The sequence below is a fragment of the Hyalella azteca genome, unplaced genomic scaffold (genome assembly GCF_000764305.2).
Source record: "Hyalella azteca isolate HAZT.00-mixed unplaced genomic scaffold, Hazt_2.0.2 contig10128, whole genome shotgun sequence".
In the NCBI taxonomy this organism is placed as follows: Eukaryota; Metazoa; Arthropoda; class Malacostraca; order Amphipoda; family Hyalellidae; genus Hyalella; species Hyalella azteca.
The window spans coordinates 51,412-73,445 of record NW_025940175.1 but is presented as its reverse complement, the minus strand read 5'-3'; the positions used below and the strand labels follow the sequence as shown (position 1 = coordinate 73,445).

Below are 22,034 nucleotides of genomic sequence, written 5' to 3'. Positions count from 1 at the left end.
ACTGAACCCCAATTTTGCTCGGCCCCAGTTCCCAATGGCTAGTTACGCCACATTTCATCTAAAAACGTAACATATCAACACACACCAACTTCGTTGGAGCGATATACCATCACTGTTATATTTCTGTATGATGTTCCAGCTCTCTCAAACCATGCGTAAAGTGTACGCCGTTTCGATTGATTTGCACTTCATGGGTCGGTGAACTCGTTTCGGGTAAGCGTGCCGTAAAATCATGCGTGCGTTGAAATGCACTGCCTCGTTAACCATAACTGTCATTATGGCACTAGCCGTCACAATTGGAGTCATGTTAATGCTTCGACATGGTTTCTTCGCAGTCATCCAGAAAATTATTTCGTTATAATTTCCTATACTGACGTATAACTGAGAATATGTTTAATGTTCTAATCAATTAGGAAATATCTGAAACTTTGAATTGGTCGTAGAATATGACTTGGTCAGTTCATTAACGAAAAATTTAGCGTTACAAAGTATTCTCATTCCAAACTTTGTAACTGAAATGAGGTTTGAAAACAACCGCTAGTACAATAAACAAATTTATATCTTATCTTATATATTTATTTATTTATTTATAACAAATTTAAGTCGTATAATTTAACAGCTTGAGCGAGAATCCACAATCATTGCTTTTACGTTATTAAAGTTTACAAAAAACAATGAATCATATAAATGCATTCTTAGTTTCACTCTACTGGATGATCACACGGCCAAATCCACCAGACGTCAGCTGCCACATTTCTAAAACGAGCCAGCAAAAGTCGGTTATCATTTCTAACCCGAGCCAGCAAAGGTCGGTTAGCGCATTGCGGGCTTCCGAAACCGCTCCTCAAATAAGTTTTCTAGAGAGCAGCACCGCCTCCATGTTAGCTTTTCACTCGAAGCCTTCCATACATTTTCTGGGCAAACAAAGTCCAGCTTGTGAAGGCGCCTTCTCAGTCGAAACGGTTGCGAGAGATTAGCTCGCAGAACAGACTTACTTCTCGTACACGCAACCGAGTTGAGGTCACTGAAATAAAGCTTGTGAACATCAGGGTGGCAATGGCTCACCGTCTCAACCACGTTTTAGGCTCTCGTTACTGGACATTGATACTGAAATATTCTATTTAAATCTTAAAAAAACATTTTCCCTTCATCCGTTGATCGAACAAACTGATATTTCATTTTGTTTAAACTCATATTGCCTTCACGAGAATATTCTGGGGATTTGTACAGCGTGGCCTCCATTTCGTCAACTATTGCAATAATTTTTATGTCTGACTACTTTTTATGTGTAAAAGATATTTTACGCTCTAGCCAAATACAGCAACTTCAGGTCCAAATATCAAGGAGCATTTATTACATGTTCGTTGGTGCGAGCTTTGCCTAAAGTTCTAAACTCTGCAATAACAGAAAAATGTAGGTGAAAAATCGATCTCAATCAGTTTTATTTTGAATTAAAATAAGCACAAATTCTCGTTGGAACTCACTGATCCGCCCTTTATGTCTTCAATAAAATAAAATCCGTGAAAATATCTCTTGTGGTATCTTGTGCTAATTAATATAGGGGAATTTTCCTAGCAGCCAACTTGTTTTTCAAACTTTGAGGTCATCTAATATTAGAAATTTTTTATTATACGAAGAAATTATGATAAAATCTTTACATAATTTCTTTAGAATTTCCTATCTTTCGGAAGATATTACAGCTTGCGAAGTTGCATCCATGTCTGTCCGCAATGACTGCTGTATATCAAGCTTGCCTTGCGTTCACCTTTTTTAGCGCAGCCAGCACGAGGGGAAACGAGGGGGTTTGTGCGATGCTGCACTTTAGGCCAATTGCAAGCAATGTATGGAGTCCAAATCATCCAATCTGAGGAATTGCACTGGGACTCCTTGCAACGGCCGCTCTTCGGTCGATGCTGGGTCGTCTCTCTTCAAGGAGACAGGATGCATGCGCCGTGCGAATAATTCTCCAGATATCCTCCAACAATAAGGCATTTGTCAGAATGCTAACAATTGTTATTTTATGGAGAACAAATAATTGTTGGAAAAGCCATTCCGTAATTTTAGTTTTAAAATCAGTTACACTAATTTGCACAGTTAACGTTTACATGATTTAAATTTGTTTGTTAAATTTTAACGTGTTTTCTGTTTTTAACGTGTTAACTGTGCAAATAATTTACAGATTTTATAAGACCAAGTAAACCATACGGTTGAATATTTAGATAGTACATGTTATCGCCTTGACTAAGTTCATTAAATTCTTATTTTTGACATCTAACTTAACCCAAATAAACGCAAAATTAAACTATTTTCCTGTGATGAGGGAATGAGATTTTCATTCTGCAGGATGAATATTCATTAAAATAGAAAAGCATATTTTCGCTTCTGTCACTCTTAAAATCAAAATCCTTCGAAATTAATTAAAGTTTATTGAAATGAATAAAAACGTTTCTTGGAAAGGAACTCAAGGTATGTTCTCTCATGTGAAGAAATTAGATCACTAGTTAGCATTCCCAACCATTTTGCCAAAAAAACTCCCTGACAATAGCAGTTCTTCCCGACGATTTGCATGATGCTCTCTACTCAAGACTGGCCCCATTCCATGGTCGGTTTCTTGTCTCGGTTCGTTTCATTTGCCGCTCGGTTCCTTCTGAGCAAATTTTCGGTAAATTAGTCGGAGCTGAGCGAAAGGGAGTCGCTAATACAAGGCTCGGGGTGCTCGTTTCTACGAGGGCGCAAATGTTGACAAGCTCGAAGCATGGGCGAACCTAATTATCGCTGCTTCGTCGTACCTTGACTCGTAGCTCTGAGCTGCCTAGTGTTTGCTTCTCTATGTGTGCTCTCATGCTACTGAGGGAACATACATGCTACTGAGGGAACACACATGCTACTGAGGGAGGACACATGCTACTGAGAGAGCACACATGCTACTGAGGGAACATACATGCTGCTGAGAGAGTACACATGCTACTGAGGGAGCATACATGCTACTGAGGGAACATACATGCTACTGAGGGAACATACATGCTGCTGAGACATTCAGTTGCATTCTAAATGAAAATTTAAATGAATACGTTTAGGGATACTGAGGAAAATTCACCTAATGTATAAATCTGTCAAATTTGAAGCTGAATGTCTGAAATGAAGATGCCTGAAATAACCATAGAACTATTAAAATTAAAGGTACTAAAAAATGTTTAAAGCTGGAAAGTACTGAAACTTGAATATAAATGCTTAAAAGTAAAAAATTATTTACATACCTACCGATGTACGTTAAGCAATTTGTTAGCAAGAATTATGACTTACAATTAAGGTCAAAAGTCATTGAATATATATTTTCTCCAATGAATAATGGAAAGTACGCGAACTTTTGGATATAATAAAGTTACCGCAACTGCATGGAAGCAAAACATACACTGAATTTCGTGAAAGTGTGCTGATAAAAAGGTAACTACAGAAGAAGTGGTGTTTATTAGCGTGCTTTGAGGTCGTTGAGAACGCAGCACTATCGGCCTCCTCGCCGATGTAAAGATAACTACGGGCTGCTCGGCTGAATCATCGATTGGTTAGCTATACTCCAAAAGCCTGATTCTAAGGAATGATTATGGTAATAGTCAGTCGTAGGTTTTACCTCAATATTTATAGGTTTTGTGTAATTATAATTATTTTGCATTCGAATTATTGTCCACTGAAATGTCCACATTGTATTTTCGAATCACAAAACATGGACAATATCCAGGTTTTGGCCACCTATGTAGTCTAGAGATGATTACTCAACTCAAAAGTAATTTCTTATAATGGAATATTATTTACAGGTGATTTATTTACTTTACCTTGCAGGAAATGACTTCAACGATTCCATATTAGAGGAATATTTACACAATTATATAGCAGTATACGATATTTTTGATGACTTGCAATTTTCCAGAAGATACGGAAGATTATCATCTCAATGCTAGAACATATAAGTGATTTCAAATTTAGCATGTGATAAAAAAACCCTCCTCAATTCATGATAGTAATCAAGATTTTTTAGTTCAAAATAATATTATTTTCTTCATGAACGCTGGATCATGTTTATTCCCATTTACGTTACTCCACACAACCAAAAATGTTATAGGCAGCAGACGCACTGCTAAACATCAGCTGGAGTAATTTCCTATGTTCAATAAAGCTCGCTACTAAAGCCGGCCATCCAATCTGCCTGTGATGGTCAAGCCAATGCAAGAAATAGCAGTAATGGCTCTCGCCGATGATATCGTGAGCATAAGCTCTAAAAGCGTCCGGTCGGCCGAATTTATACTGAATGACATGAAAATTTTACCTCTGAATGGCTAAGATATGGGAACTTTTCTGAACATGAAATTAGTTAAAACTTGCATTAATGAGAAATTTTTGAGACATTGCTTGAACGACTAGAAGCAGATTCAGCAGTTTGACTTAAAACAGTATTTATAATTATCTAATTTTTATAGTTGGTGAGATAAATATCCACCCTAATTTATTCATACGCAAATTTACTTTGATCTCAAAACATTTAGAGTTAATCGAACTACTAGAGTCTCTGTCCGACACAACTAGACATTTCCCGGTCAAACACTGGATCTCATTTGTAGTGATTCTCTCCTTGTCTGTGGCTACAAGGAGCAAACTTAGAACAAACTCAAATGTCACTGTCCAAATGTACGTGCTAGGCTCCCCTATTTCGTTACTCAGCAGCCAATATATTTACGTTTTGTTTAGCTTTGTCTCGTGGGGCAGAAGGCCGTATTGGGTCAGGACCTCTCTACAAATGTAGTAGCAAGATTCTCGGGAAAGAATCTTTTAGATTTAGGATAGCTGCCTTCTGCGTGGTTAACCTAAGTCTTTCAACAGAATATCATTTGGTTTTCAGCGAGCCTTATAGGACGAAATAGTTCTCACTATCTCTCACTTCTTAAATGGACAGCGTATCATTTGTGAAGCGAATAGTGTTTAGCTTTTGTCTTTTGTTCAATGAACGCCGTATTAAGCTGTGCTCGCAGTGGTGAATAAAATTCTAAAATCTTTTTTTCAAAACAAATCAACTCTCTTTTAGTTTTCTACCTTTCAAATGTAAATTTATACTGTTCCTATTCTATTTATTTCCATTTTTATTCATTTCAACTCACAGTTTTGGAAAAATTCTAATAGTTTTGTTTAAATTCCATAAAATTTTCCCAAAAGCAGGAGAATTTATCTAAGTTGGACTATGGTGATATGGGAATATACGGATATGCTACTTCTGCTTTGCAATGAGCCATACTCAATTGACTGCCTTTGCGCCTTAAAAATCGTAAAAAGTTAATCTACTTGTAATTTTTTGTTCCTCAAACAGTATTTCGAAAAATTATTTCAGTTTTAATCAGAAACTTAGTTCACTACATAAAGGTTAGTTGACGTTAACAAGTATATTATATAATTTTCTCTATTACAGTGAACAAAATTGCTATCGCTGCTTGGTCATCCATCAGAAGCACGAAAATGTACTGCAGTACAAAGAATGTGAGTTGAAAACTTCAAAAGAGTTGCTTCAATAAAATCATATTTATAACCAAAAGTTTATTTGATGAATATCAATAAATTCATATAATATCTATTGTTTTAAATATCCTTATATATAATTCATTGCTAAAAATCGGCGAGGCACATTCGTCGGTGCAATCCTGTCAAAATTTCAAGTCACTTGCCTACGTCACCTGTCATGTATTTAGTTCTTGGCTTAACGCTTACTTGTCATAATCAACTAAATACTCGAGTGCTTCTGGAGTCAAAGGTGTGAAAAATTCGAATTTCCTTTGATTTCTCTAACCAAAAAATGAATTTTTCCACCCTCTCACAATTTCGACTTTTCATGTACCTTTAATTCATATGCTACGGATTAGTTGATAGCATAAGCAAAACATAGTTTGAAACATCACTTTGAAGCATCGTTATAAAAACATCATTTAAATTAAATCATTAAAAGTATTTCACTTATCTTACCCTTGTTAGCGGAGTGCGGATGGAGCAACAAGCTCGACCACGTCTGCAATCTTCTGACGGGCGACTCGAAGCTGAACTCAATGTTCCGACTGGACGCTGTGCCGGTACCGTGCCCCTTCCCGCACTCGTATACATTCGAGTACAACAACGGTGGGGGACTGTGCACCAACCCGCCCTCCACGGTCCATTCCTGCACCGAGTCTTGGAGACTCCTTTTCCAATACCAAGCCTGCCCAGATGTCAGAGGCTCTGAGAGCATGGGTTCGTACCGTACAAATTAATAAGCTGAAATTAATATGCTGAAATTAATATGCTGAAATTAATATGCTGAAATTAATATGCTGAAATTAATATGCTGAAATTAATATGCTGAAATTGAACTTCTTATTAGGCAACAGGCCATGGGCTTATTTCTTCAGGGCCGACACTTCTATTCTATTATTAGATGCCTGAAGTGATTATTTGCAGTACGTGTATTATTTTTTTGAATTAGGAATAAGAATTAGAAATTGCCGTATTTGGAAATTTCCACTAATTTACAGAGGCAACAATTTTTCGGGCATGCACGTTAATTGCTTATTTTTCGCATGCTCGATATAGAATTGGGTTCAAAAAAGTTAATGTACAATATTTTGATAACAGTGGAAGAATTGACGTGCCTGGGCGTGTGGAAGGAGGGTAGCAATCATTATCTCGTCGGAATATCGGACCACCGAAGAGTGAACTCAGATGCTGACAAGTGAGTTGCAATTCAAATGTAAAATTCTCTAATCTCCTTCTCATATACACTCATATTCTTTAACTCTTCTTTTATTTCTTTTTTTTTTTTATTTTAGGCCCATTCTTTTATTTTTATTTTTTTTTTCTTTTAGGTCCATTCAGAATTTTCTTCATTTGCCGCAGTAAGTTTCCCTAACTGCATGTTAGCTAGAATCCCAACAGAATTTCTACCATGTTTCCTGGATTTCCCAATAATTGATAGTTCACACACTTGAAAAACATGTTCTCACATTCCGAAGTTTCGCCATATTTCAGTCGACGGCGTTTCTTGTGCATTATTCATGCGGCAGCTCGAACTAGAGGCCATCTCTGAGGTTGCGATAGGATCTCTTCAATTATTTGATAGGATTGCAGAGCGTACACGACCGCTTCTAGAGCAGCTCGCTGCCTGCCACCTATCGCGTCATCTACACTATAGAACTACAAGGGTCTCCGCTTCAATAGATGCATTCAAAGCGCTAGTTTTTGCAGTGGAAGATTCGATTTCGTTTTATGTCGCTGCTAGCTCGAACTGATTTAATGAGGGTCATTAAATTCGAATTTATGTTAATTAATCAATTAACATTCTGGCTATAGCGGTTGGACCGAAAGCGATGTTGTCCGTGAGTAATTAAGAGATCTGATGCTGCCGCTTTTGTTAGGTAAATGAAAGCTGTAGTGTCTTGTCCGGGACTTGTTCTAATGAGCCTTAATTTCGCATACTCATTAAGAGAACATTTAAAATAGGCAGCTTGTTCTTGACGCTTAATAATTCTGTTGAAGGTTAGTAAGATAAATGAAGAGACTGTAGGACATTGAGTTTATGCAGCATCAGATATTTCAGTGGACCGAATACTTATTGCGAAACATTAGAAGTCCTCCAGTAGATTCAAACTGAGTAAATAATAAATTAAGACAAAATATAAATTGTGTATTTGATCTTTTTGTAATTTCAAATGCCTTTTTAGAATCGCCTCGTATGATTTCAATACAGAACGGCAATTTGAACATCTTGACTTATTATATTGCCTTAATTTAAAAAAATTTCAATTTTTCACTTTTTCTATATTTTTCAACTAACGTAATATGAAATTTCTGCAGAATTCTGATTACGGATCTAATTAAAACGACATTGGTCATAATTTAACAGAACATATTAATACAGCACGTGAAAATACAAGATGTTACCTGCTCCTATAAACATCATATAATAATTAATAATCTAAACAATTTAAATTCATTATATGCCTGAATATTGGCCACAGTGCTCAGTTAGTATTATTATTTATTAGATGGTGATCGCAGTGCAATGTTAGTTACACTGCGTTAATGTTAATAGTCGCAATTCTGTAATGTTAGGGAATATTATAAATTTATTCATATTTTATAGCAACATTTATTTCATTTTCATTTAGACTTTTCACTTCCGCAATTTAGGTTTTAAATACTTTCAGGATTTTATTCATTCATGTTTTAGTTGCTCGCTGGTGAGAACTACAGGGACATAACGCAATTGTACAGATCTTTTTTACTGGATGTATAGTGAACCCGGTGTGTTATTTCAACTGAAACCCTTGCCCGACCGCTTGAGATACAGTGATAAAGAGGTAGTCTTCCAGCAGTAACATCGAAAGTTGCTTCCTCGTACGTATCTACGGCGTTATTATGTTTATCCTTTACTACTTTAACGGTCTTTGTGTCCATTTTCTGCTGAAGTTTTGCATTATAATCACATGATAAATAGTATGAGGTATAAGTAGGTTCCCACCTCGCGCTGCTCTGTCATGTGTAGTTTAATTCTGGACAATTTAGGCCATTTATTTTCTAGCGTGGCTCACGCCGTCACTTGTTGACACTAATTACGTTGGTTCGGCTCCGTAGGCTTCGTGTGCTCTTTGTACATTAGGTACTTGAACCAAAATTAAAAGTACTTAAAATGGGGTAAAACATTGAATAAAAATATTGAAATGTTTAAATTTTTTCAATCGTCCCTTCGTTCTTGATATTATCTAATGTGCTAAAGAAATTAACACAACCATTTTAATTATCTTCATTAGCTTATTATACGCAATATTTCTGTTCAGTTCTATATACATTGAATTCTATCATCAGGTAGATAACTTGAAAACGTAATGCATATATAAAATTAAATTTTGTTCTCCCTGTTACTATTGCCTTTTCATTTGGTACATTTCTGTCTTGCGTAAATTATTGTTCGATATTTGCAGATCATTAATTTAGTATTTTCATTGCTCTCAAAATTATTTCATCTTTCCAGTAGATTGTCTCGCATTGCTCATATAAATAATAACACTGCCGGTGATTATCATCAATTTAGTTTCGTAGAGTTTAAATCATACGTATACTAAAATCGTCTTTTTGATGAAATTTCAACTCCTTTGAAATTTTTATCAAATTTTAAAATAACCTTAAATTTTAGTTTTTTCCTCTTTTTCATGGAATTCTTTAATGGGCGGATTTCTGAAGCCATTTTGTCCGTATTCGATAATCCTTGAGATTATTAATCCCGGTACCTCGGATACCATTGAATTGAATCTTGTCATAACCAATCCCTTTTCAAATCTCCTAACTGAAGTTATGTTAATAAGCGAGAGACACTTTCGCACCAATATAGTACACACGAGAATAGCGGTTAATTCCCGTTTCGAAGCTTGGAGAAAGTGAGATTTCTATAGTTTTTGAACAAAAATTAAATGTATAATCAGATCGATTAGGTAATTAAAAAAATGCAAATACCACTTTCTATTGTTTTCTATTGCATCGCGATTCCCCAAGAATAAAATTTATTGTGTTAGGTTATATCCTGAAACTTTGAGTTGAGCGTTGACGCTCTCAAGTAGCCTCAATCTGTGAAATGCCATGCAGGCAATTTATTACAAACACAAACAATTATTAACAGACACACATTAGATTAACTAATTAAGTTACAATCATTAAGAGACTTACAAGACATTTACTAATTAAGTTACAATTATTAATAGCCTTATAATTCATTAACTGAATAAGGTACAATTATTAACATACCTACAATACATTTACTAATTAAGTTACAATTATTAACAGACTTCCTGTTCTGTTAAGTGATTAATTAATTAAGTTGGTATTAAACGAGCGTATTTCAGGTATCGGTGCTACGCGTACGCTGGCTCAGGCAACGGCTTTAAAATGGCCAAGAGTGGAGACGCGAGCTGCCACGGCCTTTTCTCCCTGACTGGCGGAGCTAGCACTCTCCGCCTCAATAAAGGTCAATATCACTATTCAATTTCGCCTAAAAATTTGTAATTACTTATCATAAAGTCTCGAGGTACTAGGTTATCTGTGACCTTATGACCTTATGATGAGTTTAGGACGTCGTAGTCCAAGGTCACGCTGATGCGCCGCCTTCCGCTGATGCGCCCATAATTTCGAAATCTGTAATGTGGATAATTTTCAGGCGTTGCGAGGATTGTCATTAATGAATAATGATGACTTTTATTATATTTCATTCAATTTTTTGACAGCGAATAGAAAACGGTATGACGGTATTTGTCCCATACTCTCTCCTTTTTAGTTTATTATATAAACATTTTAATATTTCTTTTGTATAATTTTCTTGATTTTTTAGTGGAAAAATAGTTATATAGACGGTAGAAGCTAAAAAATAAGCATTTTCCAACTCGATTTTGCAATCAATTTACTAATAATAATATCATTCCATTTGATTGGTTATAAGATAATCCCTCTTAAGATATCTTGATATAAACATAAGCAAAGAATTTAATTTCTCATTAGTGGAGACGCGGGGTTCTCGATGCCACTTCCCTCTACGTCACAGTGAATGGCATTCACTGGATGGCAAAGGCCGTCTCCACGTCACTCGCCACAACACAACCTTGCGTTACTCAACTCACGGTGAATCTGGCCCTATCACCTACACCTGCTTCCACACCATCAAGGTTGGTTCTAATTACGCCGTAGGTTATGCGTATTCAATTAAAATTGTATTCTCATTCAATTAAAATTGTATTCTCATTCAATTAAAATTGTATTCACTTTCAATTAAAATTGTATTGTCATTCAATTAAAATTGAATGAGATTAATTTTATTTATTGATTAGTTATATAATTGACTTAAAAAAACACCTGCAGTGTAAATTGCCTAAGTACGAGCTTTAAGTTAAATATTTGTTTTGATTTCCGTAGATTATTTTCTCTGATTTTCAGTTCGCTACCTTAAAAAGAGCTGGGGAACGTTCTGTTATACTTTTATCCAAAATACAGGCTTGTAGAGCCGAAAATAATTTATTCAGACATGTTTTAGCATCATATTTTGTCATATAAATAGTGTTTCTTCAAGGGGATTGTCCTTAAAGTTCTTTTTTCGATTCAAACTTTCAATCGAATGATGGGAGAAGTTTTCAGATTAGAGGGAAAGCGAGGGCAGTTCAAAGAGTTTCTAGAAGAAAATCAGCTTTTAGATTGAAACATTACATTAAAGAAAACTTATGGACATTTTCATTCCGTGAATAATCTGCATCTATCATAATTTCGAAATAAATTTAGAGTTCCATGCATTGTTTGTATACAAATCTATGTTAACACTGTTTCCCAAATAAGATATTTAATATGCCTCAATATTTGAGCAGAGTCTTCCGGAAACTTCGTCTTACCATCGTCACGGTGATTCTTCCTACTACCGAACAGCTTCCCGAAGCTCGTCGTCACAGCAAGACGAATTTGAGGTTTCAGCCGCGTCGGTTTCGTCATCAAAACATATGGAGGAAAAACTCGGATATTTTGTCACCAGAGTCTTCCATGGCTGGTGAGTGACTACTCACTATGTTAAAGCAATCAATGGCAAGTTACTTTTTGAAGAAGGGCCGTAATATAAAAATATACATGTGGTTATAATTCGTAATGTCTTCCGTAAAGAGATTGTAAAGCCCAATAAATTTTCCTAGCTAAATCACTGAAAAGATATCATGCAGCCGCTACGTGTACTCAAATTAGTTTTAGTAGTACGGCTCTTGGAAGTTATAAATTCCATATTATTAGATTGGTCATAGTTGGTCCTAAATCAGTAACTACAGATTCCAAGACCCTAATCCTTGTGAGACTGTGATAGTTTTTTGTTTTGAAAAAAGATGATTTCATTTAAGTGATTTTAATCCGAGCAAGAGTTAAGATTAAAGATATCTTTGAAACCTTCCTATGAAGCTGACAGAATGGCAATTATATTTCCATTAATCAAATAATTATGGCTTGCATAAAAGTGGCTCTATCCAATTTATAATTCACGTTTTTTAGGCTGTGTTAAACCAACATCTTAATCAAACACATTATTTTTACATGTATTTGTTGCCTTGATCATTTTTCCTTTTATGAATCCCGCAGTTTTTGCAAATCCCTTCATTTACTAAATTTCAGTTCTAATTTTCTTTGCGAATATGAAAGTTTTAAAACAGTTTATTTATTTCACTCCCTAAATTATGAATGATGAGGAACCATTGGGAGGTGCGTCAGAAAAAGCTATCTCCTACCGAAGATTGATGAGCATCGCGTGAAAAAAGTAGCTCGGTCTCTAAATGCAGCGCGACGCAGTACTCTCTCCCCTACATTTGACGCGAAGTTCGTCTGAAAATTTTCTTCACTTTACTTTAAGTCAAAAATTTTTAATTAGTCGTCATCAAGTCTCGAGGTACTAGGTTATCTGCAATTTGGATAATTTTTCAGGCGTTGCGAGGAGTGTCATGAATGAATAACGCTGACTAGTATTATATTTCATTCAATTTTTTGACAGCGAATAGAAAACGGTATGATTAATATGAAATAGAAACTGACGCTGTTCGGTTGGAAAAGTTTTGGAATTAACGCAAAGCAAATATGAATTTGGTGAAGTTATACGGTTTCATTCACTCGCAAAGTGACATTACGTTTTTAGTAATAAGCATGAGCCGTGGCGTGACCGAAATAAAACGTTCAGTACGGTATTAGGGCATCAGTTTGCGGATGATAAGAAAATTGTTTCGTCAATATCATCGGCCTTTAAACTTGACACGCTAGCTTCATCGGCTGGCACGCGAGTATTTCTCTGTGCGTGTCGAATGTTCCTGGCATTATTATTGCTAGAAAATGTTTGCTGTTAGTAGGAAAAGAATAGAAAATTATTCGATTCTTAATTATTGCCTGGATCAATGTCTAAAAGCTGCCAGAACCGTAATAAAATATATATTAACGTACCTGCATGTTGGCCTAGAAATTAATATATTAAAATCATTTAAAGTTTAAACAAAGTTAGTTATAAGCACTTTCATTGTTTCTTCTGCTTGATTGATGATAATTACTGTAATTAAATCACTTGATGCAAGTCCTAATATCAAGCAATCCTGATAATTTCTAACAATCTGTAAAGGTTATAGACAAATTACAATTTACTACGATAGTGAAAATGCATCAATACTCACATTGAGTAATAGAGCTAAAATTCCGAGAAATTTTCACTAGGCGCACTGAAAATTTTCAGTGCGCCCAGATTTTAAATAGGCACAATTTTCCCGTATTTTCACTTATCACATGAAGGCGCTATCATTTATGGAAGTGTCTCATTACAGAGAATTTTTTTACTTCTTGGAATCGAAACTCATAAAATTGAGGCATTTCTCAAGAATTGCTCGTAAAGTGGGGCGTATTGCCGTGAAAACACTTCACTTCCTCTTGCCTTACCGCCACAAGTCCATAAAACTCCGAGTCCTGCCTCACCTAAATCGCTGTTCACTTGGCCAGACCTCAGAGGCCACTCCTAGCATTTAGAGGCCTCATGCTTTTCTATGCAGAGAACGTCCATGTTCAAATTGAGATTGCAACATGCATGAAGGCAGCACATAGATTCATTCATTAAATGATTAAATGCTATCGCATATAATCTAAGCACCAAAAGTTGCGCCAAATGCAAATGGGAGTGCACTCTGAAAAATTATTCAAAACCATTATTAGCGATCAAATCCTATGATGAAAGCTCTGTCTACCCATTGCCAATTTTTTCCTATTTTGGCAAGAATCATACATTTAAGTTCGCTACATTTAGTAAGCTTTTGGCAAGAATCATGCATTTAAGTTAGCTATACCATTGTATGGTCTTATTCAGTCCCGTTCACATCTTACGTTTATTCGCTTATTTCTCTTCGCGTAAGTCAGACAAACTACACCGATCGTAAAGTTCAAAGGCTAATACAGAATGAACAACACAGTTCGGAAAAAAATCTCTAGTGGTTTCGACCAAAGTTTCGGACTTTCCTCGCCTTCCGTGCTTTCCCCGTACATTAGACTTGCTTTATTACGGCCATAAACTGAAATCCAACTGACATTCGGACCAATTGAATAGCGGCTACGTCTCCATCGGATAGAGTTTGTGTGCAGGGGCCCTTCACTCGCCACAGGGCAACACTAATTTCCTCTAGAGCTACTGTTTTTTCTGTCTGATTTACTTGTTCACTAAAATATAAACTTTAATTATAATGATTGAGAGGTGTCGAAAAAAAAATCAGAAATGTAAAGAATTTCGGAAGCCTTACTGTTTGATTGTGATTATTGTATCACGAAGATGTGATCTTTTTCCAACTTGATGGAGACAAAATAGGAGTTCTTCGAACGTGTGGAAAACTAGTAAGAGGAGTTTATTTATGAATGGTGTCTTTTGTCCTCATTAAAAACAATTATTGTAAACGATATAGTTAGCGCAAAGGAGAATTTCACTTGATATAAGATAGAGTATCAAGTGGTAGAGTTAAATGCTTGTGTTGATTCGGAAAAAATCTATTCGTCATTAATTTCGCAAATTGAGCTGCAACTAAACAAAAAAAAATAATTATGAAAATCCTCAAAGATCTCGAAATAAGCTCCAGGTGATCAATTTTTCTCGTGGAATTACACAAATCGCCAGAGATTTATAGGAGGTGGAAACAGTCTCATTTTGTGGAAGTGCATCTAGCTTCTTGCTCCCCTCTATTGTATTGGCGCAGAAGTCGAGGGGAGCAGCAGAACGCATTCCAGGATACGACTTACTGCAGCCATTCCCATCGATTCCTTGAGTCCTGTTGTCGAGTTAATGCGCATCGCAGTGAGCCGGCGATTCACCCTCTGTAAACATGTCAAAGCTATCCGTTGCTGAGCAGTGAATGCCCCACTGTCGCATGTATTTAGCCGCTAATCTTTATTCTGTTCTGCATTCTAATAATAAACTGTTCCCTTAGTTGCCTCTTTCGCGTGCGTGGCTTAATGAAGTTATTTATGTTGGAACTGCAATCGCAAGTAATTGGCAACGAGTAATTTCAGACCATGGTATAAATATAGGAACTAATTCCGGTCTGTGATAAATCGTCTAGTATTTGTTGAGACCAGCTAACGCCGTAATAATAAATGACCCAGATCATTTAGCTAATGATTGAGGTATAATTCTGGGTAATAATGCAACTGCATCATGAATTTCGCTAATCATACTGCAAGCATCGCACGACACGAGCTTCAGGCATTGAATTTCCAAGTATTAACTTAGAAATAAATGAACTTTTTATTTCCGAAGCACGGCACTTAAAATGTCTTTCTTTTTCTTGCAGCACAAGTGGTTTCAAATGCATTAAACTGGTAGAGCGTGACCATCAAGTCCTGGAAATATTAATGGGTGAGTAATCTACATTAAACCAATGTGTCCATACAAATATCAAGCAAATCAAAAGTGATACTATATACTTTTAAGCACTTAGTATACGAATGGAAAGTGCGCGGAAAATTTATTTTTTAATATTAACTAAAAAACTAATATATATTAAACATAGGTAATATTAAGTTGCCACGTTTAGGTATATTACCATTGCAATTTTCTTTGAATCTTATGATGAGTCGTTGCATGATACAGGGTGATTCACGGAAATTTCCTGATGTGAAGTCTCAATAAAGAAAGGCCTAGTAAAGATATCTTTACAATATACATTTTATGGAAAAATTCATTACCTTATTTTTTGTATCCCTTAGTTTTAAAAACGATGGCCGCCATTGTCAATGCATTCTATTAGTCGATTTTTGAAATTCCGTTCAACTCGCTGAAGCAAATTGACGGGCATATTGGCTATGGCTTGGCGTATGTTGTTCTTCAAGTGAGGAATAGTGTCTTTGGGCAGTCATTGATTGAATTGATTTGAGATAACCCCATTAAAAAATCACACGGAGCCAAATCGGGAGATCTGGCCGGTCAATGGAGGTCACCTCTCAGAGAGATGAGGCGCTTTGCAAAATGTTGTTTCAGAAGTACGCCTCGACAGTAAACGCACGCTGCTCACTTGTCCAATGCATCGTGGCCACTGACTAGGCGGGACATAAAACTTCAGGACCTTGCCTTTCATATGAAACTTCATCACTTGCAAGGTCATGAAAAAATAGTAAGGTCATAAGATCATGGAAGACGTGGCAAGTTCGTTAAAAAACAGGTCATAAAAAACCTCATGACCTTGTCCTTTTTCTACAATATTTAGCTTCTTGGCGCGAAATACAAAACAGGACGTTTTTGCGAATCACCCTGTATAATGTGTTTGTTTCACGATTTGTTGAAGCATTAATTCGAGGATGTGTTTTAAATAAATTATGTTTCCTAGTTTGAAACTTGCGTTAGACGTGCAGATTTATGATAGTGAATTGTGACCTAATGATCAATTCCGAACAAAAAAAATTCTTTTTGCTGAGAGAATTTATGAACAGAGACAAAAGGCACTGAGACAGAGAGTATTTTTTTGTTCCAAACTGAAACTTCTTTTAAAAATAGGAACATTTTCCTATGTGTTCGAGATTTGCTTAAAATCTAGTTTGGTTGTTTGATGATATCTCAAGTTTATCGATTTTTAATCGTGAAAACTCGATGTGAAAGTTCATCAACTTCTTGTTCTCTGTTTAAATTAGCGGTTTTAGTTTTCACTGCGTAATATTTTAATATTTAGTTACACGTTATCTTCAGGTTCGTGATATCCTATAATTGGTTTCTAATCGTTCAGGCAAAGTGGCTTCAGTCGCCGAAGAAGCCTGCAGCCATCACTTCTTCGATGCCTCCTCGACCAATTACTCGACTTTCATCAGTAAGAAGCCGTAGATTTTTGGAATGAAACGCATCCAATATTGCCGTATTTCTGTTCGTAAAGAATAATACGCGAACGCATGTCACTGCTTTCAAATAAATTGAAACAAATAAGAATTATATTTCGCATATTGACTCGACATTCTTTAATGAATCGTTGCATATATCACATAGAAAACTAGAAAATATCACGGAGGGTTCGTGGAAGAACCAGTACGAACTCACAAGCAATTTTTGAAGACAAGATTCAATATTGAAAGGTCCATATATTGAAATTGAAACGGTTTTTATTGAGTTTTATATTGAAAAGGATCTCACAAATCATCGCATTTCAAGACAGAATATTAGCCACACGAAGAACTGCAATACTTGTAATTTTATTAACTTTGCTTAATTATAACAGAAAGAAAACCCATGTTTTCTTATAACTATACAATTCATAAGACTAATAATGGGTATAACGGAATTCAAGTATCTTCATAGAAGATACTCGCTTGACAGAAGATACATGACACTGTCGAACAAAGGATGTATCTTTCTCTTGCAGGTAGTAACGCGGAGAGCCGCAGCTGCCCGAGCATGGGCCGATACGAGGTGGTGGCGGACATGGGCACGGCCCGAGCCGCGGCGTCGAGCAGCCACGCCGCATCGCCCGCCTCGGCATCGGCGCCGCAGGCGAGCACGGGAGGCGGCAGTGGCACGGCTCTGAGCGCGCCTTCCCGCGACGGCTGTGAGGCGCCATACACGGCGCTCACCGTCGGCTGCTCGGCCTCCGACACGCTAGAGATGCACACCTCATGCTCCAATGCTGGTCAGATTAATGATAATAATGATGAGAATTAGGATAATTATTCTAATTATTCATTAGAATTAGGATAGTTATATCTGTTTTCACTCATGATCCAATTGTGGTGAACTTCCAAATTACAATGCATGGGTTCCTTGCTTCTTTTTGATCCATTTATGGTGTGAATTAGACTAACTACAGCTTGTTTTTTATACAAGTTGCTTTAATAATGGTGGGTTTTAAAATAATTTTAACATTAACCGAACTCCAATGACGGTGATTTTTACGGTAAGTAATGCATATGTCACTGCTTCATGTTATTATATTGATATTCATTTGGTTATTTGCGTGATTATTGGTTAGCCATTTCTTCTAGCCAAGTATATCAATTGTTTTGTTGCCTTCAATGCCAAAGCAATGATATATTAAAGTGAATATTACGCAAAATCTGTGACCCAACATACAAATGAGACGGATATTTTAATACTGCTTGAAATTACATGACGAGGTTGAACAGAAATATCATCTGTATTTTAAAATTAGAAATTAAATGATTTATGATGGCTGGCGAGAAGAAGCTAATGTTGTTGATGAAAAATTGATCTGTTAATAGAAAGCCTCTTCCCTTTCTTTGGTTGATCGATGAAATTAAATGAACGAAATGATGAATGCTTGTCGGCGGTCTGAAGTCGTTGTCTATGACCAAAGGAGCGGCTTAGAAAGCATCTCGCTCCTTTCGGGAGTGATCAGTGGAGCGATTAATGGCAGCTTTCGGTGAACCAATAAAAGGACCCTGCACAAACACAGGCCACGGCAATCTCGACAGCGTTCACCGAAGCGCGTAGCAATCGGCAGGAACGCTCGCTCGGAAAACGTTTTCGTCGGACTCGAATAAACTATCCTTGCGAACGGCGGTAGCCTCCCAAGCGTTTGCTTGAACGTTCAAGCAAACACTGCAGATCGAGTTGTTCGTGTTGACTCAAGACTTTGATTGATTTCAGAATTATAGAGAATTTTGAAAGCTTATGTTCCAAAAGCATGAGATTCAACTCAAATCAGGCCCTGAACTGCTAGCTAGACATTGCGGTTCCGTGATATTTCAGTTTGTGTTATAGAAAACAGAAAATTTTCGCTGTTCTAATTCAGATTCCGTGTAAGTCTTAATGAAATCATTGATATGATTAGTGTATGCATTTGCTCTTTACAAGCATTTTAAGCAGTCTCTGAATAAAAAATATTATTAGAATTATCTGAAGATTATTATTATAGCTTATTTGGTTTTTCGAACAAAAAGAAATTTTATTACAAGGGCTTCATTCATTTGTATCAGGTTGATTTCTGGACTTACGATACCATCATAGTTGGATTATTCACTGCATACATTTCTAAGTCTCGTAATGGATTGCTTTGCATTATATTTTTGTTAAATATATTTTTTCATTAATTGTTCCTTATAGAATTTACGGTCAAAAGATTTATTTCTTATTCCAATCCTTCTTGTCGTCATATAATTGAGCATTTACCAACGAAAACTAGGAAATTTTGCCTTGCTTTGATCTAAATAACATTGGTTAAATTTGTTTTTATGGTCAGGGTTTAATTTTGTTTTCCAGCTTCACAAATTATTTCTTTGAAGTGCGCTCTTAAATGAACACGTGAAATCTCAGTTTACGGTATCAAGATTCATTAATTATATTCATACTACTAAAAATTATTCACTCGTAAAAATGAGTTACGTGTGCGATGGCGAGTGACTCATTTTACTGAACAATCCGCAATTAATTAGAAAATGTAATACAACATAAATATTCACATCATTAATGTAATTATGCCCGTCACGGTAAACTAAATAATAAAAATAAATACTTTTGCTCCTCAGTATACTCGTGCCACGGCTGGTGGCAGGAGCCCGGAGGCCGCCAATTCCTGGTGGTGACGCCGACATCGCGGGCCAGCACCGGTGCCCGCCGCCTCTGCCTCGTGCTCGAGAGCCACGGGCCCGAGGACGCCGCAGGCGGAGCCATGACCATCGCTTCTTCCACGGGCTACTGCAGCCGATATTGGTAATTGGGAGTAGGCAACAGCACCAAAGACTTCGATCAACATCACCAGCAGTAGTGAGCGGAAGATTAGTTCGAGGATTATTTGACAGAAAATTGTCATTCACCTGGGACCAATAATTAGTATGACTAGCTATATCTTACTCATACTGAGTAATATATTTTTTCAGTTGAAACATGATTAGCTAGTAGAAGACATTACAGCATTCCACTACTTATTTTTCCTTTTCCAACTGCGGCTTGTGAAATCTTCCTCAAGCGTGTTTTCTTATCCGTCAAAACATTGTCTTGTGAGACACGCTACATCTTTTGCATCTGCATTTCATCCTGCTTGACAACTAAGGCTTGTGAGACAAACATCTTTATAAGTCCATTTTCTCCTGCCTACCCTAAGGAAATTGTGACACACAATACATTTTGATATTCTCCGACTCTCCGTCGTTCCAACAAGGGCTTGCGAGACACATTAACTTTTTTCATTCGCATTTCCTCCGCTTTCCAATAGGAACATGCGAGACGCTCGCTGCAAGCGCGGCCTCTGGAGCACAGCGCTCCAATCTGCAGCTGCAGGACGGCAGACGAGCAGCAACTCTGGGCGTGCTGACGCTGTTCAGCACCCTGACCTCGACGCTTCTGACTACAGCGTGTTGCCTCAATAAACGCCACCGAATACAATTATAATTTGTAGGCTTCATTCATCTTTGTTTGGCATGTTGTTTAAAAGCTCATGCTTTGGAGCTTGAGTATATAATTTATAGGTTTCGTCATTCAATGTTCGGCAAGGTACTAGAAATCTTTTACATTTTGAATTATCGCTTCCAGTGTTTACTCAGTGATGAGTTCACGGGTCACGGAACATATCCGTTACCCGACTAGCGGTTGTCTCAGTTTCTATGCAATATGATGTCATTATTATGATTGGAAGTCCGTGTCTATTGTACCCTCGCATTGCGAGGAATTCTATAAACTGATTTTTTACGTCTTCCGTGTCCTTTCCAATCGGATTATGCGTACAATGCTAAATTTCCATGAATTTTGACGCATATTCATAAATGAAGACCTTTTCCCGCATTCAATCGCTTTTGTGCTGGGTTTTGTCCTCGTTTTTCTTGACTCTCATAACAAATACTACTATTTTCATGTCGTCCTACTGAACAGTATTCCGGCTATATCTCATACAGAGGTTGAAATTTTGAAAATATTACAGTTCAGACAGCCGCCCATGCGTAGGAGTCGTACGTAGTAGTGCAAGCATCGTATCACATATACTGTACACTAAGACGGGAATACTTGTATGTTCTACAGATCATAGAAGGGAAATGTGGGAAAATAATTTGTTTGAAGAATTTACGAAATTATGTTCAGGCTAAAATATTTATATCAATTAGTCTCTTTTTGCTGTTTTTATAAAAAAGTCGTGTAAAATTCAGTATTCTAAATTACAGTAACTTTTGTTTGATTGCTTTCAACTCATCCGATGCGTGGGGGACATGATTATTTAATTTAAATGTGCGCTTTCGTTACATATAATAGATGATAAGGCAAATCTTTTGTACTGTTGGAATAAATTAAAATATTTTCATAACGTACCCGTATGCCCTTCCCCGCCATGATTAAGGGTTACAGCGTTAGAGTAAGTATGTGTTAGCGATTGTCGTGTGTAGACGTTGTCACGGAGCATCATGTAAAGAACGGCAGACTCAGCTGATTGATTATCTTTTGCTGCACACTAAGATGACGGTTCCAAAGAAATCTGAATATTTGTTGAATTAACTCTGTGAAATTCACCTGCATCAATTATGAAGATCAATTTCATAAGAAGCGATATATACAAAGATGACGGTTCCAAAGAAATCTGAATATTTGTTGATTTAACTCTGTGAAATCGACCTGAATCAATTATGAATATCAATTTCATAAGAAGCGATATGAAATTCATCATAAATGAATTTATATGTACTGTTGTCTATATTTTGAGCCACGTTAAAATTTAAATCCGATAGAGTTCACTGAACCTAAGAGATTTCTTCTTCTAATCTCGGTTCTTTGGAGCCGCTTATTTGTGTATGCAAGAGTGAGGCGTGAGCTTGAGCCAGAGAGGGACTGTTCAACTTGTCCGTAGGTATGACCGTTGTGCAGTGCTCGTGCTCGTAGCATATGTAGTTTGTAATATAAGTGCCGTAGTTATGTACATGGCTTTCCTCGTAGCGTTAATACTATTTCAAAACAAATAAATTATTTCGATTATTGAAGCATGAGCATTTTTATTTATTTCAAAAATTAATTTTTCGCAATTGCTCGACAACTTGCA

The 22,034-nt window shown here is 36.6% G+C and overlaps 1 protein-coding gene across 1 annotated transcript; it reads left to right on the top strand.

Moving 5' to 3' along the window:
- Window positions 1–4,236: 4,236 nt before the first annotated feature.
- LOC125178484 lies at window positions 4,237–20,382 on the top strand. The gene is made up of 12 exons (XM_047882297.1): window positions 4,237–4,283; window positions 5,453–5,520; window positions 6,010–6,261; window positions 6,643–6,739; window positions 9,903–10,024; window positions 10,552–10,715; window positions 11,406–11,581; window positions 15,372–15,436; window positions 16,797–16,877; window positions 17,424–17,687; window positions 19,543–19,726; window positions 20,229–20,382. The coding sequence occupies exons 1-12, from the start codon at window positions 4,237–4,239 to the stop codon at window positions 20,380–20,382; spliced, it is 1,674 nt and encodes a 557-aa protein (XP_047738253.1).
- Window positions 20,383–22,034: the final 1,652 nt, after the last annotated feature.

Coding starts and splice junctions, on each gene's coding strand:
- LOC125178484 (XM_047882297.1), top strand. CDS start 4,237: ATGGCTCTCGCCGATGATATCGTGAGCATAAGCTCTAAAAGCGTCCG. Junction 5,521..6,009: donor TGTACTGCAGTACAAAGAAT/GTGAGTTGAAAA, acceptor TACCCTTGTTAG/CGGAGTGCGGATGGAGCAAC. Junction 15,437..16,796: donor AGTCCTGGAAATATTAATGG/GTGAGTAATCTA, acceptor CTAATCGTTCAG/GCAAAGTGGCTTCAGTCGCC.